This window comes from Molothrus aeneus, chromosome 18 (genome assembly GCF_037042795.1).
Source record: "Molothrus aeneus isolate 106 chromosome 18, BPBGC_Maene_1.0, whole genome shotgun sequence".
NCBI classification, from domain to species: Eukaryota; Metazoa; Chordata; class Aves; order Passeriformes; family Icteridae; genus Molothrus; species Molothrus aeneus.
Window position 1 is genome coordinate 3,442,610 of NC_089663.1, and position 22,165 is coordinate 3,464,774.

The 22,165-nt window shown below is 40.6% G+C and overlaps 1 protein-coding gene across 1 annotated transcript in view; it reads left to right on the forward strand.

The window, feature by feature from the left end:
- The window catches only part of SPPL3 (signal peptide peptidase like 3), a 55,982-nt gene that overhangs the window by 17,138 nt on the left and 16,679 nt on the right, over nucleotides 1–22,165 (forward strand). The window contains exons 2-3 of the mRNA XM_066562504.1: nucleotides 15,418–15,495; nucleotides 21,074–21,162. Of these exons, the coding sequence (XP_066418601.1) occupies nucleotides 15,418–15,495; nucleotides 21,074–21,162 (167 nt within the window). The remainder of the gene's footprint in view (nucleotides 1–15,417; nucleotides 15,496–21,073; nucleotides 21,163–22,165) is intronic.

The window sequence follows — 22,165 nt, forward strand, 5'->3', positions numbered from 1 at the left end:
GCAGAAATATAGATGGAGCCCAACAGAGTGTAATCTCTGCCTTCCCAGGGCACTTGGGTATTTTCAGACTGGTCTGCTGCTTAAAGTACCTCTGGGATTACAGAAGGATATCGGGAGGATTTAGCTCTGCAGTATTTTTGTAGGTGGCTTTGAGACTTTGGAATCCAGAGCTGGGATGAAACCAAGCAGAGGTGCCAAATTAGGAGTGGTTATGGGGGACACAAGGATTATATTTGAAATGTTTCTAAGAGTCCATGTGTTTGCATTCTGGGTGGGAAAAAAAATTGATTGAGATCAGTTGATTGGAGAAAATTGTTCTCTATCAGTGTAAACAGTTTTCTGGATTCAGAAATTTAAAAAATGGTACAGGTACAATACAGGGTTTGGAGTAGAAAATTTAAGTTGTATGTAATGATTTTAAGTCTTTCCCATATATGTTTTATGTGTGTGGGAAAAAACCCTTGAGGTAAATTGTGCAAGTTAAATGAATTAAAACTGAAATGACTTCAAAAAGAGGCTGACTTCTCTTTTATGATCTGTCTTACACCCTTGATTATACACAATACTGCTTTTAAAATGGATCCTGCCTGCCTAGTTTGAATGGCTAGATCAAAAGTCTTATGAAAATATGCTAATGTGTTATGAAAATATTGATTGCTGAAACATTGCATTTCCAGCTCAGGGCTATTTTTCTCCCACAGCAGTTTCCAGGTGCTGCTTAGAGAACTGTGACATCCCCTTTCTAATTTTCTCAGTACATTTTGAATGTCCTTAGCTCTACACTCTTTTTTTCCTTAAGCAGGAAAACTTCAGATTTTCAAATGTTTGTTCCTGTTCTAGTTTTCTGATATTGTTGACAAAATGGTAAATCTGCTTCTGGTGGGAGGCAATTTTTTAAATTAATGATACATAGGTGTTTTATGTACCCCTTGAGGATATCACAGCTCTCATGTGTACCTGCTGAAAGGTTTCTGTCTCTCCAGCTGTGTATTTGCTGGTGTGATAAGAGCTTGCTCCTCCCCACAAATACAGTTTAATTTCACTTGTTTGAATGTTGATAGTGGGAGACTGTTGCCAAGTTGAAAAGACTGTTTTGTTTGTTTGAAGTGTTTAAATCCGGTCACTCACTTTGATTTATGTTTTGGTACTCGCTCCATACATTACATGAAAATGTGAATTGAAACAGATGGTGAAGGATCAGCATTTAGGCTTCCAGCATGTACAATTTCCTGGAAAGCTCAGTCTTCTACTATGCCATCAGCAGCCTGTGTTCAAAACCACATCGTGTTTGTTTTATAGTAGCTCCTGGATGCCAGGCATATATTAAGTTGTTCTGAGCCTGCGCTGCATGGACATCCCCATTGAGCCCAGCAGTGCTGTGTTTTTCCTAAAAGAAATGAGCTGTTAATTCCCTAATCCTTGGGGAAATGATTTTAAGTTAATGTCAAAATTGGAGGCCATTGCCTCTGTGTGTTCAGAATTCATACTGCAGTGTCTGTTCACTCTTTTCAAAGCAATCCTGTTAAGGATGGAAAGAATAGAAGTTAACCTGCCTTGCATTTATGTGATTTCCTTTCTATGCATGTGGTTGGAAGTGTCATGGTTTTTACCAACTCCTGAAAAATCTGATGTGGCTGCTCCTGTCAGGGCTGGACTGTTTGTCTGGGTTCAGTTTATGCTGGTGGAGATGTAATCTGACTCTGCTGTGACATTTAATGAATATTGAGGGTAAAACTTCTTTTTAGAAGTGGATCTCTGCTCTGCTGTGCTGCAGTTTCTCTAGCCTAAAACACACATTAAAGAGTACAGCTTGAATTAATGAAATGTGTATTTAGAATGACTGGTGCAAATTAGTGGATGACCTGAAACAGGAGAGAACTTACTTTCCTATGTAATGTTATCTCAATGCCTTTACCTAGAAATTTGCTTTTTAAAAGGCAAGCATTTTGTCCAGTAAAATTAGTATTTTGGCTTTGTTTGGGATTTCTAATAGTTTCAAGCCTGGCTATCTGTGGGTTTGCAGAATATTACAGACTCACCCTGTGTGTTGTGTGATGCTCATCTGGGGTGTGCATTTCAGTTCTGTCTTTGTAGGAGGAGGATGATGATGAAATGACAATATCTCTCTGATGAAACTAGTTCAGTTTTCAAGTGGCTGTAATTTGATGCTGGTCAAACAGAGATTTCATTTGGTCCTGTACATGAAGACTCCTGTACTTCAGTTTGTCCAAAAGGTTTTTGTGGTGCAATATTGAAGACATGACAGCTGCTGTTGAGAAAATTTGCTGTTAATAAGCATTTCAGCATTTGGAAGCCCAGCTCAGCATGTGAGATGCCTCTAATAATCTCTGAACATTATCATTTAATTAAACCTCTACTGTTTAGAATAAGTGAGTACAAAAGAGCAGTAGGACATGTTCTCCTTCTTTTTCTTGTTTCTCAAGACTGAAAAGAACATACTGGGTAATACATTTGGAACTGGTCCACGTGGTTTTTGTGTCCTTTGGGTTTTGGTGTCCCCTCCCCCAAGAAAGCACAGTGGGTGAAGCTTGGAAGAACTGCCACTTGTTGTGTTGTCACTAGTGTTCCTGTGACTATGGAGATGTTAATTGGAAAAAGAAATTGGATTTGAGAGGGCAATGGGATCAGTTTACAGTTTGGTGTTGGGAAAGAGTGTAGGTTCCCTGGTGTAACACAATTTTAGGTCGTTTTAATCTCATAGTTCTTCCACTTAGTGTTTCCTTTTGCCTGTGGGCTTCTCCCCTTACTGTGTATTTTTCTAGACTAAATAAACTCAGTTCCTATCTCTTCTAGTCATCTTAGAAACTCTTCTCTGCACTCATCCCAGTGACAGGCTAATAATTCTGCTCACATTGAAACTAAATTTATATCCAAGCCTGCCTTCCCCCTCAGCAGTCCTCTCTCCCTTCTGTGCTGGACGGGCTGTGTGTGCTCTTACACCACATGAGTCAAAAAAATGAAAATTGAGAGAACACCTCAGGGAAAAAAAAGTGTCTGGCCAAAGTACTGGCATTAATAGGTTCACTAGTATGGGGAAATCATAATGCTGATATTGTAAAACCATAACTGACTTTTGTAGTAAATCATGTGCAGTTTTATCAAGGTAATTGCATTCGATCTGTTGATGTGTGTTTAGTGCCATGCTAACAATTGAAGCTCAAGTTCTGTTTGCTGCTTCATAATACCCTGAGTCACCCAGTCCTTGGCACAGGTACCTGCTCTGCTTGGCTGTATTTGTGTGTAGTCTCATCTTGGTGCTTTATGCTCAGAAATTTTCTTCCTTGAATAAACACACATTTGCTTGTTTGGGTTGTCCTTCTGTGCTAAATAAAATAGTAATTTCTTCCCATTGATTAAGAGACTTAGTGGAGTGTGTCCTGTGCTTGAAGGTGTGAGTTGCATCAGAACAGGAGGAAATTCCCAGTTTTAAACGTAATTTCCCCCTTTGTACTGCCTCAGTTGTAACTGAACTAAGCATGGGAATTGTGGTGTGTTCAAATAGGCCTTTGTGCATTCTCTCTGGGTGGGATCCATTCAGCAGTGAAAAGCTGCTCTTTGACATATTGATAGTGTAGGCCCTAATTTATTTCCTGTTTAAAGGACTTTAGTATTTGTAAAGAAGTTACCTTGCATTTGCTATTCAAAAAGCAAATTATGTTGCTTTTTTATTTTAGAATTTTATTTCTGATTTTGTGAATAGCAGTGCATTATTCTTAAAAAATGAAGTACTGGAACTATGAAATATTATCATTACAATATTACAGGTGTGAGCTTTTACTTCAAGCTTTTCATTCTAGCATCATGGAAGTTTGGGTTTTTTGTTTTTGTTGTTTTGTTGGTTTTTCTTTTTAATTCCTTGGCTTTTCACTTACATACCAAAGTGGTAGGCGTGTTTCAGTCAGTGCTTCTGCTTCGAGGAAGAAAGGAAACATCCCTTACATCTTCTGGATTCACTGCTGGTAGTTCCTTCACTCACTTAAGGTCATTTTTCCCTCGCCAGCACTTTTTTCTTGTATTATCAGGAATAATGATAACACTTTCTGCTTTCTACTTCTTGTGCCTTTTAATCATGTTTGTGTGTTTGGAAAATAGACCAGTTCAACTTAGTTTGACTTCTGTGCCTGTGCCTGCCAAAGTCACCTGATACTCTTACAGAGCTTTGGGTCTATTACAGGCCCAAGGAGCTTCTTGGAGTTCCTGACATGAGCAAGTGTAGAGCTGAAGTCTTCCAATCCCTCTTTTCTAAATTTAGAAAAAGTTAAAGTCCAAGCACCATGGTTTGAAAATACTCAAAAGTAAGGCTGTGTCGAATTTTATGAGCTTGTTTTGATGTTCTCTGACTATTTCAGAGAGGTTGGATTTGGTTCTGTTTGTTTATTTTTCCTTAAGTGAAAACATAATTTATTGTGCTTGTAGACAGTGTTACAGAGCACACTGTCAGAGGTGGTACATGAATTGTTTGGCAATAACCTGCACAGTAAATATGAATCTTTAATTGTGAGGCAACGTAGGAGATATTTGCTCACCACTGTCTTCCAGCTCCAGATGGAGCAGCAGTGAGGACTGGGACAAATATTTAACTCCAAGTTACAGAAACTCCCATGTTTTATCAGCTTACAGCACAGGGTGCTCTGAGATGTGTTGGCTGGATGTGGAATTGTGGTGTGGCAGCTGCGTTACCAGCACTGAGTCATGACAGAAATCGCTTGTCAGCATTGGCACTGTGGTGCCAGCAGGGCTTCTGCAGGAGCAGCACCCTGAGCCCTGGGGGGAGCTGTGCCCGAGCTGGGGCTGGGGGCAGCAGCTCCTGGGGCACTGCAGGGCCTGGGGATTCCTCTGTGGGAGAGCCTGGGACTCCCTCTGCAAGGGAAATATTTTCTGCTGTAAACTGGATGTAGGGAGCATCCTCCTGTTTTGGATGATTATAGTCATTCTAATGCACTTTTCTGTTAAGTGTGGAAATTACAGAGATCAAAACATAGATGGGAGCCTAGGGTGAAGATTCTAGGGAAGTTTTTATTTTTTTTTTCCTGTGATTAGAATAAGTGCCAGAAAATGAAACCCAGCACTGAGCAACCTTCTGTGTAATGCAGAGCTTTACCACCAAGTGATTAAAAACTCCAGGTTGCATATATGACTGGGATATAAATTAATACCTTTATCATCCAAAGAGGTCTTAGCCATCAAAATGCAGAAAACTTTCCTGTGCCAAGGATAACCACTGACATTTCCACATGGCCCTTTGTGAAGCACGATGTTATTTGGATCAAGATTAGGCTGTGTAGCATAAAGCTGTAGACAGCTTGCACAGTGGTACTTTGTAGACTTTAATTATGGTAACCACACCCTTGATTTGCCTTTTTCCCTGATGTAAAAAGGGCTGTTTTTTGAAAATTCATACAGTTGAAAGTGGTAATTTAGGTAAAAGAGCTGTTTCAGCAAGTCTTTGGAGTAGGCTAAATACTGGACTGACCTTTGCAGAGTTCACTGGTCTGTTGGAATCTGAACATTTACATAAAGAAATATACTTGTGGCTCTGGCAAGAGAGGATTGTGTGTAGCAGATCTTGATTTGACCTCCTCTCCTCTCCCTCCTTCCAATCCTCCTCTTGATTATTTGTGGAAGGTGGAAAGAGTTTTCTGTGTTTGAGGAAGGTCTCCCTGTGTGGTCAGTTCTTTCTTGTGGCTAAGCTGCAGCTCTCTTGCTATGTCAGATGTCTCATATATATATTTATGTGCATTGCCATAGTTATATGTTTACCTCTTGTTCTGACATTTGCTTGTTTTAATTTCCCACAAAAACATTGTATTCATACTTCTGTTTGGCACTTTTTGTGGTACTACAGCACAATTGGAATCTACCCTCTGCAGTAAACTGGTCTTTTGTAAGGCAGTAAACTATGAAGGCAGTTAAGGACAATACAGTTTCTTTAATTAGTTCAACAGATTGGTTTTTTATTTTTTCTCATCCTCAAACATCTTTTAAACAAGCTGATAGTTTGGCCCTTGCAAATGCAGAATGGCTGCTTCTTGCACCTCACTGAACACCCTGTTTGTTGTTGATGCTGGGGTTTATTGTTAGTGCCTCGAGGTGTTGTACTGTGGTGGAGCTGTGCTGCTGGAGCAAAGCTGTCTGCAGTTTACTAGTGAAAACCCAATCTGAAAGGACTGAAATAGCACACAATATTTTAAAATATGTTATCATATATTGCAGCAACTGCAGTACTTACGGTCTGTTTTGAAAATTAATCTAATTAAAGCAATGCTTACTTCTGCATGGAAGGTTGGGTACAGGGAGATAGGAAGGTTAGATTTGTTTAATTTATGTTAGCTCCAGCAAAGCTTGGATTACAGGTGTGTGTATTACACTGTGCTTAATGAGATCTATCTGTAAGCTGTTCCCAAAAGATTTTAGTCCCATCTTGTTCATGGCCACATCTTGACTCCTTTTCTCTTTGTGTCACACCTGCTGGGTGTGCAGCTGCTGGCCTGGATCAAAGCTTGCTTCACAAAAACGGGGCTGTGATGGTTTTTTCTACTTCTTTCTTCTTCTCCTGTCTGGGAGTAAGTTTTAGTATCAAAATCCAAGCTAATTGTAGTGGCAGGTATTTGAAAAAGCAGGTTTTGTTTGCAAAACTCTTAATGCCCCTGAAGTCAGAGGTGAGAAAACTGAAGTTGATACAGTTTGCAGTGGAGCCTGTTGGGCTTTCCTTGCCTCAAGCTTTCGGTTTTCAAACCAACATAGGCAAATCCTATCATAAGCTGGAGTCCTTCAGATTTAATTGTCAAGAAGGGATAAAAGTAAGAATAGTTTTAGGAAACAGAAGCAGGGCTGTGCCTTGGCCCAGCAGTTTGCTGGGGCTGGTCTGCACTAGGATGCCAGTGCTGTAGAAGTTGCCTGATCTGGTACAGCTCAGTTAAAACAGACATGACACAATTAAGATATAAAATCAGGTAAAACATTTGCTACTAACAATCTCTGTATCATGATATCAAATGTGTTTTTTCACATATTCTTCTTCAGTTTAACTCATTGAAATTATACTCCTCCTTCAGTGGAGGTCCCCTATTGCAGGCATCATTGTATAGATGTACTTTTCACATTTTCAAAATCCTGGTGATACAACTTCAAAATGTTGCTCCTGGAGAGGATTCCTTGGCTGGTGGTCACATATATTTGGCAGCAAAAGCATGCTCTGCTTTTCATGGCTGCTTTTTTTCTTTCTTTGAGAAAAAAAGGAGGGAAGGTTTCCAGATCTTTTTTCATTTGTCAAGTTTAGAGCAAAACTCTCGACCCAGTCTAAATCAACCACCCAACCAACCCTCCTCAATAACATAAAGAATGCCAAAAAGTATTTTGTGTGTGTATTTAGGTAAGAGACAAACATTAGGTATCCAGTGTGGAATAAAAAAAGGCAGTGTTTTCATTGATAACAATGTCAAAGACAATCCTATGATTTTTGGATCTATATTTTAGTTCAGGCTGCTTCATACTCAGGTACGTGTGTCCAGTACAACTTATTTGAAGCTATACTGGTTAATTTTTCTCCATTTACTGCTGATGGCAAATTTTGCTCCCCAATATCCTGTTGACTCTGGTTCCACTGGAGCTCTGGGGGCATCAGGAGCTGAAAATATTTTTGAGCTATGTCTGCACTATCCTGTGTTGCTTGGGAATAATGCTCCTTTGCATGACTGGAGTATTGTTGTGCTTCCATGCAGGGACTGGAAGTTGTGCTCCCATTCCTGCAAGGAAATGAGTGCACCAAGCAGAATGTGAAATCTGGAAATCTTCCAGTGGCTGTAATTCCAAAAAACTGTGAAACATGTTATTCTTTGTTCTGTGGCAAACAGTCGGGTGAGCCAAAGGAGTAGCTCGGAGAATGTTTTTAACAGAATTTGGGGTTTTTTTTTCAAGACTGTGCCTCCTGATGCCTTTCTGGATACTTCAATTTCCTCTCAAAGTGAGCTCAGAGGAGTGTTTGCTCTTAGCAATTTAGTTGGGAGCTTAGAATTTGGTTTTGCAGAGATAATTTAGGAAATCAGCTTTCTGGAAAGAATAGAGGAGGTGCTTGGGATTTAAAATTGTATGGGTAGGAAAAAAAAATATATGTATGGTATTTAATAGTGTGAAAATGTTGTTCTGGGAGCTCTGCCTGGTAAACAGCAGAATTGTTCTCTGGTTAGTTTGAAATGCCTGCCTGAGCCCTAACAGGCTGTGTAGGAAAGTCTGCTTTTAGTGAGGCATTCCATATTACTCTTTCCTCTTTGTTTTGTTTTGTTTCACTTTAGACTTGTTTTATTTTCTGACATAACCCATGTTTCCATGAATTACTCATACTTAGCATGACAATGAGATCTGCATGTGACAATGAGATGAAATTGTAAACTCACTTTAGAAAACAAGCTGTTCCTTTAACAGAAGCAAAGCCATGGCAATTTGCTCTCTTTCCTATGAATCACACTAAAGAATAGAAGAGTCTTGAGATATGTTTACAGCTGTGGGTGCCATGACTTCACACTTAAAATTATACCTTTATCTGTTACACTCAGATTTAACTTTGGTTTGGCAGCAAGCCTAATGGAGGCTCTTAAATATGGATATATCTTACACATGTAAGGCAGCTGAAAGAGGCTTTTTAGTCATACCCTTGACCTGGAATCCAGTAAAGGAAAAAAGCAGTATTAGTTTTACCTATGGAGTGAGTCCACCCCCAGCCAAAATGAGTATTTGTGCAATTAACTGTAATTGATCTTCATGTCCATGGCAGTGCTCTTCTTTCATGTGCCCTAGGACTGTGCTCTGGAGTCCTTGAGTTTGATTTGTGCTCTTAATAAATAATTCTACAGTGGCAGCTCACAAGTGCCAGGTACATGAGCATCAGAAATAAATTGCTCTTAGCAATAAAGTGCCTTAATCACTGAGTTACCACACACTCTTTTTAAGGAATAAAATAGTAGAATGTTTTAAAAGCTTACAAAGCAGGTAGATTCAGGAAAATCTTTTCCTCATGAGTGGCACATTCTTGCATGATCCAAAAAAGCCACAGTCCTTGGGTCAGTGCAGGAGTGTGAGGGTGAATGTTGTTTTCCATGTGGAGGTAATGGCTATAAAAACCTGGTGTGGGGCAGAGGAAGTGCAGGAATACTCTTCAGCTTGCTTCAAGTTTACCAACTGCTATTTCTTGACTTTCTGTTTTTCTGTTGCTAAGACAATCACTGATGGAATAAACACACTAAAAATGCTTTGAAATACATGAAACCCTTGGGAGGAGGGGAGTGGAAATTTACTCCATCCTTGATTTTGACATTGAACACCAGATTTCCAGCAGAAGTTGATTGTTCTGATTTGGTTTAATGTTTTTTTGGGGGTTTTTTTTGGGGTTTTTTTTGTTTTGTTTTGTTTTTAATGATATTGGGGATTTTTAAAATTTCCCTTTGAAGGAGTTGCCCATCAGGTGAGAAGGGACCCTCATGCTGAATGTGTGCCCTCAGCAAGTTCTGGAATGAGTGCTGAGTACAGAGCAGGGAGGGAGAGGCAGAGGGAGGTGCCCTGTCATCACTGTTCCAGTGCTGGGACCTTCCTCTGGGGAAGTTTCTTTTGAAGAGGGTTGGGATGCATGTTGTGCTGGGTGTGGATTAGTGTCACCTTGTGAGGAGACAGGGGACATTTGATTATAAGGGTGGTATTTGAAATGCAAGTGAAAAGTACCACATTGATTGGGTAAATAGTCATGGATTTAATGTGGGCTGAAGAATATTTGAAGTTTTGTGTGGTCACTTCTCAAGCAGCCACATCCTTCAGAAACTGAAATGTGTGAGTGGAAATATCCATTCATGTTTGGATCCACTTTACCCCAGATGTGGATAGCATGAAAAGCTCTCCATGAGTTTTGAAAAGGACTTTTCAAAGGAGAAAAATTGTGGACAGAAATTGTAGCCAGAAAGACATCACATGTCAAGAAAGTCCCTTAATTTTTCACCAATTAGTTTTTTAACAACAGATGAGGTAAGCACCTATCATGACTGATTGTCTCTCCCAAGAGTAAGATCAGTGAATTAAATTATCTCCTTACATTTCCAGTGTGAATTTGTGGCTCTGTGATGTCTGCAAGTTGTAGATTTGGTCCCATTAAACACAGCAAAAACTTTTCTATTTTAATCCATCTGTACTCGAGCCTATCTAGCACGCTCACCATCCTTTTATAGTCTTGTTTTCCTCAATCTTGTGAACTCTTGGATGTTTTGATCACTGATTTAAAAAAATACATGGTGAAATGCAATCTCTCTTCATGTGAGCTTTAGTGAACTTAGTTCATCTACTGCACTTGCCCAAGTCATTGTGATTTATTTGTTGCTCTGTTATTTGCATTCTTGTGTAGGTACAGTAAGTGTGCAGGGAAGGTTTGTCTTGCTGCTGTTACAGCAGCTTTTGTATGAGAATTATTCATGTCCAAGGCCTTGAGTGTACATTGCTATGGAAACCTCAGGGCACAGGCCCGTCATTGCCCCTTTGGCAGAATTCTTCACAGTAATTTCTCCTGTACCAGGGAGTCAGGAGTGATATTTACTCATCTATGGGCTGAATTTTTATGATCATACATTTAGTAGGCATCTTGTGTAAACAGGAGTTTTTATTCCAAATACATAAAACTTGCCTAATATTTTGAGCAATAATTCTGGGGTACTGAAGCTAATGCTGCCACTGAAAAGTCTTTTCTCTTTGATGTTATGTCCAGAGATGTGCTAGATCAGGATTCTGAATCACTTGAGAAACTTTCCCATTTGTTCTTCATTATTATTCAGAGGCAGGCTCCTCAGTCTGGTTTTGTGTGTGGTTTTACAGATGGTTATGCAGAGATGAGATGAAGAAGAAGGGGTGATTGGAAAAGGTGAGAAGTTGTTTTTGTGATGGCTGTGTTGGCTTGTGGTCATTTCAGATTGCCCATGACAGGAGGGGAGTGCTCTGCACTGTCATCTGGAGATCCCTTTGGTTCCTGGTTTGGGTCTTCATTGAACAAATTCAGATTGCAGGTTCTTACTGCTCAGCACAAAGGGCAAAAAGAATCCCCAGACTTTGCCTGAGGTTTCCTGCTGGAGGTTTGGAAGGAAGGAGTTTGTTATCCAGAAACTGCTTGTCTTTTGGTGATAAAGAAGAGCTGAAACATGAAAAGCAGTGCTTATATTGCCTGGGTGATTTTCTCCAGTGGAAATACAAAAGAAAAAAACCCAGAATGTCCATCATAGGAAAAGAGTAGGCAGATGGCAGAGACCTTGTAGGGTGAATGTCCACAAAGACAGGTGAGCTTGGACCTGGAGGGACAGGGGTAAAGAGCTTGACCTGCAGCTGCTGATTCAGAGACAAGAGCTTCCAAGTGTCTTATGTGTGGTGCCATTACTGTTGTTGTGGCAACTTTGATGAGCTGGTTACCATCTTCCCTGGCTGGGAATGAAGTGGGTCTCTGTTCCCTTGGGAATACAGAAGTTATTCATTGTTTCCCAGAAGAGAGGAGAGTGCTGCTTGGCACACCAGCTCTCAGATATTTTGCATGGTTTCTGCTGGGGAGTGCTGGTGTGTCCCAGTGGGCACCCCTGGAGTTGCTCTGTAGGTAAAGGTCTATGGAGCACTCTGTGCCAGGCTGGCCAGCCCTGCTGGGATTGTTGTGTGCACAATGCTCTCACTGTCAGGCTCTGGGGCAGACACACAGAATATGTCATGGAACAGTGCTTGCTGTGTCTCTGCCTTGGCATGCCTTAGCAGGCTCTGTGTTCTGAGCCTTGCCCATGAAGCTGCCAGAAATAGATGCCTAATGGCAGAGAATTTATGAAAATTGATCTCAGCCATGTAAAGATGCAGAGTGAGAGCTCAGGTTATAGAAGTCACCTCTCAGCAGCTGGCTGAGAAAATGGTCTTAAGGCACCAGAGTGCTTGGCTTTATTAAGTACTAGGGTGTGATAATTAATTACTTGTTACTTAACTAAGGAAGAATCTGATAGATTTATTAATAGTAATTCTTAAACCAGCTTCCTTACATGGATGTTGAATTTCAGGTGTGGTAGTGCAAGAATCCTGAAAAATGTATTTCCTTGGGAAAACCCATGTTGTCTTTGTATTTTGAGCAGTGTTCTGCACATGTGCTGGAGTTTGGAAATGAGCTGGGAGTTGTTCTTGTAACATGACACACAGGTGAACTGCACTGGAGTCAGTCTTCAAAAGAGCCTTTAGCATGGCCTTAGCCAGTATTAATTTTCAGATTGAGGATGAAGAATAATATCTTCTTTGTAGATTGTCATATTGTAAGTACTGAGAATTGCATCTAAAATCAGTACTTAAGTCAAAGGATAACTGTGCACAAGCTTGGTACAGGCATTTTCTGTGCATAAGTTTCCATTACTTGTTCCAAGATTGAAGAGTTTTACAGAAATACCTTGCTAGAAGGAAGCTGGTTTCATTTTTATATGTGCAGTGGAAGGCTGCTTAAATGTGACTGCAGCTTCTGAAAACTGTCATTGGTGTGGGTTCTGGCTTTGGCTGATGCCATTTGAGAGGAACATGGCACTGAGGCTGTTTGGCTGTGAGAGCATTTGAGCTTGCATACTTGAAATATGCCTGTAGGAGAATCCTGTTATGTGCATGTGGAATCTGGCTTGCAGAAGGTTATTTAAATTTCAGTTAAAATTACAAATTGGTTTGCAAGATACTGGCATATTGAATAATATTAAAATTTGGAAGTAATCTTACCTTTTGATTCTTTCATGTGATAGTCATTTGCTTGTTACCTCTAACCTAGAGTAATGTGTTAGGAAGTATTTGTTTGGGATCAAGGATTTTTAATCTCTTAAAGAATTGTCCTTCCAGTCAGTGGTTAGGATTTTAGGAAGCAGCTCTGGTTTCAGGTCTTGTACAATACCTTAAATAATGTAGGGAAATGTAATGTTTAAAAGGTGTGAGGTTTTATTAGAGTGAGATTCACTTTGGCATTGTAAAATTATCCTTCAAGTTTGCTTGTGTGGGTTCCTTGTGTTGGAAGCTTTGGATGGAACTGGCCGTGCCCGAGCTGCTCTCTCGGTTCAGCCTGCCACACTCTGTGTGCTTTGCCTTGTTTCTCTCCAGCTGCCTGAGGAGGAAGGGAAGTGTGACTGCATCTCCCTGGCCCTGTTTGCTGCAATATCAGAATATGGATTTCCCCAGACCCTTATCCTGGTAGCAGCACTGAGCTTTTAGGTTGTCCTGTTACAAGATCTCTATGGGGGGTGGTCAGGAAACATCTCTGTCTGTGATGAGTTTCCAATTACTCTGTTGCACTTCACTTGTGTAGCGTGGAAGGATTTAATTCTCATTTCTGCCTTGCCCACAATCAGCAGGTTGCAGGCCTGAGCACCAGTGCAGGCTGTCAGCAGGGCTGGGATGTGTTAGATCATTGTTTTACACGGGTTTGCATTTCTTCAGTTCCTTCATCCAACCAGAGGGCTCTCAGTTTTAATACAAAACTGATGGATTATGCACAGGGCTGATCCATGCTCCATCTATCATCTCTATTCTATCCTTTTATGAATCTTTTTAGCATTTACAGTGTTGTTGTGACTAACATTTAAAATTATGACAAAATGGCATTTTAATTATCATAGCTTCCAGTGTTGTCACCGAATGAAGAATTATGTAGAAAACACTGTTCATCTCAAAAATATTTGCTGATTTGTGAAGATAAAATTTTATGAACATAAGTTAATAAAATTCAGTGCATAACGCTGGCCATGTTTAATCCATTCTGAAATTCCATTAATTTTGTTTTTCTCATAAATGTGGAGTTTCTGAGTATTTTAATAGACAAGTTCCACTATTTATTCTCAAATCCAAACAATGCAAAGCTTTCCTTTCCCTTTGTGCAAGGCTGGCTGAGGGAATGCTTCCCTCTGAAATCAGAGCTGGAAACAGGACACAAACCCAGTGTGATTGTCCTCAGGCTGTCCTCTTTGGTGAGAGTTCAGCTGTAACCATGGCATGAATGTGCTGTGAACTGGATTGTGTATAACCTGAACATTTGTATGTGCACTGGTTGTAAGTGCTGAGTTATTACAGTGCGTGTATTTGCAATTCACTATATTGATCTTCATGGATGCTTTTCAGGGCTCTATTGCACAGCCTGGCACTAAAGGTCATGCATACAAAGAAAATGCAATACTTAAAGCTTAAGATTGTCTTTATGTGTTGGCCAACATTATGAGCAAAGAAGATACCTGTTTTTCACTTTTAATGTGGAGTTGTTCATGGTAATTAACCAAAGCAGTTTCTAATTTCTTAAAAGCTTATTGCACAAGTATATAATTCCATCTAGAAGAGGCAGTCTGTATTTCAGTGATGTTTAGTATTGAGTTTCTGTAGTAGAAGATTCACATTTGTGTTTATATATTAAACAAAAGTGTTTTAAATTGTGTGTCTAGTGGTTTGGTAATTATCTCTAAATTGCTTTTGAATTGGGAATGGGATGAGTGTTTCTTTAACTGTCTCGTATCTTCAGTTTTTATTTGCTCGGTGCTACTTAATTTGGAACAATCATGTAATTCAATTATCTTTGTTCCATATCCATAGCCTTGCTGAAATTAGGCTTTTTGGTTGGTTTCAGAAATATTCAGTTATGTCTTTTGTAGGATAAGACTAATGCAATTATCATAGAGTATTTTTCTTGTTCTTTTCCATTACTTTAGTACAAGTTATGGAAAACCCGTTGGGAGTTGCAGAGTGACTCCCAGAGCCTCTCCTTGCCCCTGCCAGCACAGTGGCCTCTGCTGCATTAACGTTCATATTTCATCCTTTAAACACAGTGTGTTACATTAGGAAGTCAGCCAGATAAAGCTGGGTTTGAAATGTCCACCAGTAATCCTGCATTGAGTGATCTGCAAGATGCAATAGGGAGGTGATTGTGTGTGGTTTAATAAATGCATGTTGCTGCTTGTTGTGAGCTTTGGAGGGTTCTTTTATTTGTTTGGGGTGTTTCCCCCCAGCTAAGGGAGCCTTGGCTGCCATATTGCCACTCTGAAGATGCAAGAAGGGTTATGGAAAGCAGGTTCCTGTTATTGATGTGCAGGTTTTGCAGTAGCTGCAATTGAAGTGATTTTAATGAGTTTGAGGAAAAACCCCTGAATCTGGTGACTTCAGAATAAATTACCACAAGGCTTTTGAGTTGTCCTTCTTTGGCTGTGCAGGTTTTTCATGCTGCAGCCTTGAATATAATGAGTGAATTCACAAGCTACAGGTTTTGTGTTCTAGATGAGACAAGAACTTCAGAGGGAGCAGCCATGATTTGTCATCCGGTTCTGTATTTGTATTAAAATAAGAAAAAGAATTAGCAAATGGACACTCACAATGACAAACCTGCCTTCTTTTTCCTAATTCCAGGGCATATTCCCTTGTGGATTCCAGTCAAGTGTCTACCTTCCTGATTTCTATTCTCCTCATAGTCTATGGCAGTTTCAGGTAAGATTTTCTTTTTAAGGTTCTGCACAGTTTTTATTTTTCAAGTAAAAATATTGCAAGTGACTGAATACAGTTTATGCCTTTTTGTTTCATTGTATCTTTGTCAGACATAGCCAACATAAAAATTATTTGCTTCTGAGAAGGAAATGGAAAAGGAAGAAATAATAGCGGGCTGGGGTTTCTGAAAGATGTAATTGTCATGGTACAAGCACATATAAGATGACTTAAAAGTCAGTCCTTGAGGACAGCTCTGTAAAATCATATTTTAGAGATAGAAAAGGATTGTTGAGACAGATAGAAGGTAATGTTCTGGATAGCAGAGTTTTCTCCATCAGCCAGTGGTGGTAGATTGGGAATGCTCTCCTGTGGAGCAGCAATCCCTGGGTCCCGCTGCTGTTTGCTCCAGTGTCAGTGACAGCTTCATGGAGAAATGGGAAACACTGCCAGTGTTCAATTCCAGCAGAGCATCTGAGAGCTGCTGCACGATGAGTCTGAGTCTTCAAAAATCAAATCTGCCTCATTTTAGGAGACTTGAGTATTGTTCAGAGAAAACTCAATTATCCTTTTAGACTTGCCTGCTGTATTACACAATTTGTTTTACTGTAATGGCACCTAAGGAATGAGGCTCATACTGAAATATTGAAGTAATATAATCACAATATGAAAGTATTTTTTTTAACTTAAAGACAGCATGGTTTTCTTTCTGCTTCTTGAAGAACATGGCTTCATTTCACAGCTCTGTGATAAAAGGCCTTGTACTCACTACGGAGTCTCTGAACTGCTGTGAGTATTCCTGAAATAGATGATAGCTGTGCTCATCCATATGATGTAAGCTGCAGCTGGTTTAGGATAAGAGGTTTCATATCACTACTGTAAGTTAATAAAGTCATATCATGAAAGAGCCAATTTTTTTGCAAGAGCTGTCTGTTGTTGTTAGCCAGCGTTAGGTAACAGCACTGCTGGTGAATTAAAATAGAAGGCTTTAGGAAAACAAAATCTAGAGATGATCAGAATAAAAAAGTAATCAAAGGTTGGATTTGTTTAGTTTTTTCTTCAAGTTTTGAGTCAGATTAGCATAAAGTCAAGGAACTAATTAAATTTTTAACTGTTTGAATTTATGCTATTGTGTAAAAGGAACTATGCATCTGGCTGCAAGAAGCAATAGCATTTATTAAAATTCAATTATGAAAACATAGTGCAATATAAAACAGCAGGAGTGTGTGAACTTCAATGGCTTCTTTCTTGGAGCTCCTTGCCCTTCAGAATTTCCCCCTGCTGTTTGCCATCCTCTTCCTATTGGTACCTACACATGCCCTTAGCATTTTGTCCTATACTTTACATTTAAAACTACTCATGTAGCAAGGACTGTGAACTCCAGAGCAATCTGACTCATGGATGGAGTAGTGGGATGGTGATGGATACAAACCACTGAGGAAATGTCTTGTTTTAGTCTTTTGCCTTTGTGTGTATCCTGAAGACCCCACGATGTGAGTTACAGACCAAAATAGGGTCCCAGAGTTTTAAAATTACTTTCCTAATTCATCTCCTATATGTGGTTCCTTTAGCAGGTGTCTGAGCTGAAACCCACAGTTGTGTTGGGCACTTGGACAAACTCTGATTCTCTTTGATCAGAGACTGAGGTCCAAAGCAGTTTTTTATGGAAAATTGTGCAGTGGTGTTTACAAGCGGGTCTGAAATACAATTAAGTTATTTTAAAAATTGAAGTGTGGTAGTAAGTTACAAAATTATATTCATCTGGAAATTCTTAAAGTAGTAAAATGAAAACTTCTGGCAAAGTGGATGAATTTTCTTAGAAAACTGATGTGCTGGAAAGATAAAAGTTACAGCTTAGGGTGCTCATTCTCATCTGTCAGCAGTGGTGTGTTCATCTGGATTTGAGTGCTCATCTCCTGCAGAGCTGTGGTAAGACAAAAAGAAAATAGCACCCCTCAGTTAACCTTTGTGTTGCAGAAGGTGGGTTTGCTTTCTGATTTTCAACTGAAAAGAAGCAGGTAGAGTTGCTGTAATGTTCTTGGCAAGTGGCTGAAACAGAAGTGCAGTAATAGGATCAGAAGGAATTGGGTGGGTGAGTCATTAGGATAAAATCCACGTGTGTGGTGGATCTAATCTAAGGCAGGCAGTGTCAGGGAACAAAGGAAAGCCTTGGTCCACTGTCCTTATTAACAGAAGCATTTGTCCAAAACAAATGAAAAAATCCCAAACCCCCAGTATACTCAGAAGAATGTCTGCTCACTTGTGGGTAGAGCCCAGGACCAGGACCAAGTGCAGCAATAGAGAGGAGTTCCCCTTCTCTGACCGTGCATGGACGAGCATTTCCTGCCTGCATTTGTGCCGGGTCAGGAGCTTTTGCTTCCAGCCCTTCTGGACGTCTCTCTCATGCACATTCTGACTGCTCTCAGTCCTTGAACTTGACATACTTTTATTGCTGCCTGCCAAAGGGGCAAGACTAATCCTTTAAAGCATTACAAGCTGTAAACTGGAGCATGCAAGTAGATGTGTTAGCTGTGGATTTTTAAAGAGGTGAGCTCAGCCTGAACAGGTTGTCTCTGAGGGCAAGACAGGCACCTTCTTGTCCAAATGCTTCTCTGTGACTTTAATGTTGGGTTTACTTTGCAGGTAACAGCTAAATCTTTTTCTATCCTATCACATCCCCAGACATGGGCTCTCAGCTTATGTAAAGCCAGATTTAACCCAGAATCTGCCTGTTCAAATGCCTGCTTTTGAGCCAAACCAGAAGTATGGGATGACCCTGGGGCCTTCTGTCTCTAGGCTTTGGGTGTCCAGAGTGTGGGTGTGAATAGAAATGAGCTCACATGGTGAGCCCAGAGTGTCCTGTGAACGTGGTGTGCTCAGGGTTGGCTTTCCAGCGTGGCATTCCCATGCTCCCACAGCTCTCAGGTGGGTGGCTGCCCTCACTGGTAGAGCAAGAAGGGACTTCTCAATAAGTTACATCTGCAGGTGCCCTATAGGGCAAGATAGATCCTTGCATTCCTATTTTCTCCATTGCTTGGTAAGAACATCTCGTGCAGGGTTTCCCTGAGGCGTTTCTGCAGTGGGGTGATCCATGGCTGAGTCTGAGCTTTGCAGGCAGTGCCAGCATTACTCATTCCTGTGGCCTCGGTGTGACCCTCCCCAGGGGCTCCCTGGAGAGGGTGACTTGCTTTGAAGCCCTGCACTGGAAATGCAACCAGCTGGAGCTCTGAGGACCCACAGAAGAAACAATGGAGCAGCTCAGTGCCCCAGGGGAGATGCTGACTCAACATTCCCTTGGGAGCCCAGGAGAAACTTGAACAAAACAGTGAATGTTTCCCAGCTTGCCATTTCTCTACAGCCCAGTAGTTTTGAGTTTATCTTGTTTTACAGTATGATTTTTAACTTTCTTGGAAGGTGTTTTAGTGATTGCTTCTTAGGTTTTTTTATCGTGTTAGTGATAATTTGTAGCAGAGGGAAGAGCCAAATCATAAAACAGTTGGAGATTATTCAGAGGTTGGCTTGAAAGAGCAGCTGTGTTGTTAAGTGAAAGTAATTTCCTAATTTATGCTTGCTTTGGAGGCAAGGATATTTATAGGTAATAATAATAATTGCTGACACTATGGCAATGAAAAGAGAGGGGCTGAGGTTGTTTATGGGCAGTGGATGTGATAGGTTTTATTTCCAGTTTTCTCTGCTGATAGAAAATCCCTTAAGTTACGAGTTGCCCGATGCCATTGGGAGAATATGTGTGAGGTTCTTGCTAAACTGTGCTAATTCAGAGGGGAAGAAAACACTGCCCTGAGAAAAGAATTATCTTGTTTGTCTGAATCTTGGACCAAGTCCTGGAGGGCTGTCAGCCTCCTCCCAGATTTTTATAGCTTGAGAGGAAAACTATAAAGCTACAATGCATAATGGGGAAAAAGGGATGCAAATGAATGATGGAGGCACTCCAAGCAAGTGGCAGAGCAAAGAGATCTTTAAAAGAACAAGCTAAGAACAACAGATTAATTTGTTAGAATTTTCGTGTTCTCTATTGCCTCTTTGTATTTTCCAGAACCCTTTAACTGATGATCCATGATTTATGTAGAAGCACTGTGGGTCTGAGGTGGAAGCTTCCTCGTGTTTTGCCCGAGACCAAAAGCTGCTTTAACTCATAACACTGTTGGGGAGCATTTGCTTAATAGAAGCAAAGGAAACAAACCAGTTCTGTGCTGGAAGAGCCCTTTCCTTGGTTTTGTTTTATGGAGTGAAGCTGCTCAGCCCCTCTGTCTTTAATACACCACGTGTGTCTTGGTCCTGTAGACCTGGTTGTGCCTAATTCCAGGCTCTGGGACTGCAGCACAGACTTGCTCACCTGTGCTTTGCAGTACATGATCAGTGCACTGCAATAAAATATCTGTGACACCTCTGGAATAGTTTAGAAGACCGTGGTGTATTTGTTACTGGTCTGATAAATGAATAGAATTTGTTTACTTTGTGTTACTCAGTTAAGCTAAACTTGAAAAGAACTTTAATTCCTGGTGACCTGGAAGTTCTGCTGTAATACTTGGATGCTGCTGTGAGCTTAAGACAGGAGGTGCACAGTGGGAGATGCACAGTGCTTCTGGTGGTTCTCTGTAGCTCATTTGAATAAATAAATCAATATGCAGCTAAATTGTGGATACCACACATGCATCAACGAGAAACTGTCATGGTAAACTTGATTACTGGTATTTTTTGCTTAAAAGCACATCAAATTTAACAATAGAAATTATTGCTGGTCAAAACAGACCTTAAGTGAAATTCCCCCTTTTCTGAAGGTTATGCCAAATGTGTTAGAATATAATTTGAAAGTTGTATCAAAGTGAAGGACTGTGGCAAAAGGGGGTAGAATACTGTGCTAAATTGGAACTTTTAAAAAGTATTGATATAAACATGAGAAGATGAATCAATAGCAGCTGAAGTGGCTACTCAGGGGAGTGTTGTCAGCTCCTATGGATTAGTAAAAGTGCATTAATTTGTACTATTTATTCAGAGCTTCCTCTAGTCATCTGTTCTGTGTGCATGTAAAATATATATCTGATTATTTTCTAGGCTTTGCTGAAATTTTTTTCAGTGAAGTAAGACCTTACATTAAGCAGACACTTAAAAGCTAGTTTGGGTCATTCATGAGAACATTTCAAGGAAGGAAATATTATTGTCTTAAAAATGAAACCTGATAGTCAAATTTGAAAGAAAAGGAACAAAAATGAGAACTTGGAAAGAGTTCAAATTCACAAGAGAATTGAAATATTTATTGTGCTTCCATCATGTTCTACACTTCCCAGAAATCAGGTAACAGCAAACAGCAGCACAGATTTTCAGCACTCCCCAGTGTAGACACTGGTGAGTGATCTCACTGTCAGAGTCTGGGACGTGGGGCCTCATTTGGAGCTAAGCACTTCAGTTATTTTCATTTCCCACCGTGTGTGGTGGTGTTTCTAATAATCAGCATTACAGGGCTTTTCCAGGGGCAGAGTGCTGTGGCAGGGGCAATGAGACTGCAGCTGGTGAGCCTGAGCAGGAGTTTGGAACTCATCTGTCACATTTGCTTTGTTCCCTGCAGGTCTCTGAACATGGACTTTGAGAATCAGGACAAAGAGAAAGACAACAGCAGCACCACTGGGTCATTTAATGGCAACAGCACCAATAACAGTAAGGGTCAGCTTTACTCCCTCCCCTTTGTGCTGCACCTCAGTGCTGCACCTCCTGCTTCACCTGTGGGTGTGTCTGAGCTGCTGCATTGCAGATTCACAGGTGCCAGGCTGTGTCTGGGCACTCCCACCTCCTGTGCTCTGACACTGCTGTCCACAGCTGCCTCTCACCTGTGAAAGCTGAATTTAAAACATCAACGTAACATTTCCATAATGCATAAAAACTGCATGTGGCACAATTTGTCAGGCTTGACTGGAAATGGAAACAGCTTTACTTTGAAAAAAGCCACCCCACAGTCAGGAGAAGGGAGTGTAATTCCTTTTTGGCTGGAGCTCATTGCTGTGGCATGTTGGTCAGTCTGTAAGCAGGGAAGGATTGCAGGGTGCACTGACAAATCCCTGAGGAGGATTCACCTTCTCAGTAGAGAAACTGAAGCAGAGAGTTTACCTGGCTCTGGGCAACTCATTTAGAATGGACAACAAAGTATGTGTGTGCACACTGTCTGTCCAGAGTGGGATGAGCATGTCAGCTCCTGCATGGTGACTGTCCCTTCTGTGATCTATAAATAGATTGCAGGCAGCTTGGCCATCTGACATGCACAGTTTTGCAGGTAAAAATATGGAGCTGATCAGTTAGAGTGGAACACAGTGTGCACAGTGTGTTGTAAATTCATACTTGAGTTTAACTGAAGGCAATTTATATTGCCATATTTTGAGAAAAGGCAATATTCACTCTAGAGTGAAATAGTTTCCCAGAGCATAGAAGGCAGGAGTGAGAAGCCCTGTGCATGAAACCCTGAATGCTGAGCTTGTTTTGTTTAAAGCAAGAAACATAGCTTTAAAATGAGGAATGAAATAAATTACAGAGGTTGTGTCTCTTGCTGGTTTTGTCTTTTCTAATGTAGACTCTTGGAATTTAAATAGTTGTCACAGCACTGCTCCTGTTGGCAGCACAGAGCAAAGAGGTTGCTGTGCTTGGTGATACAGCAATGAGCAGTTGAGGC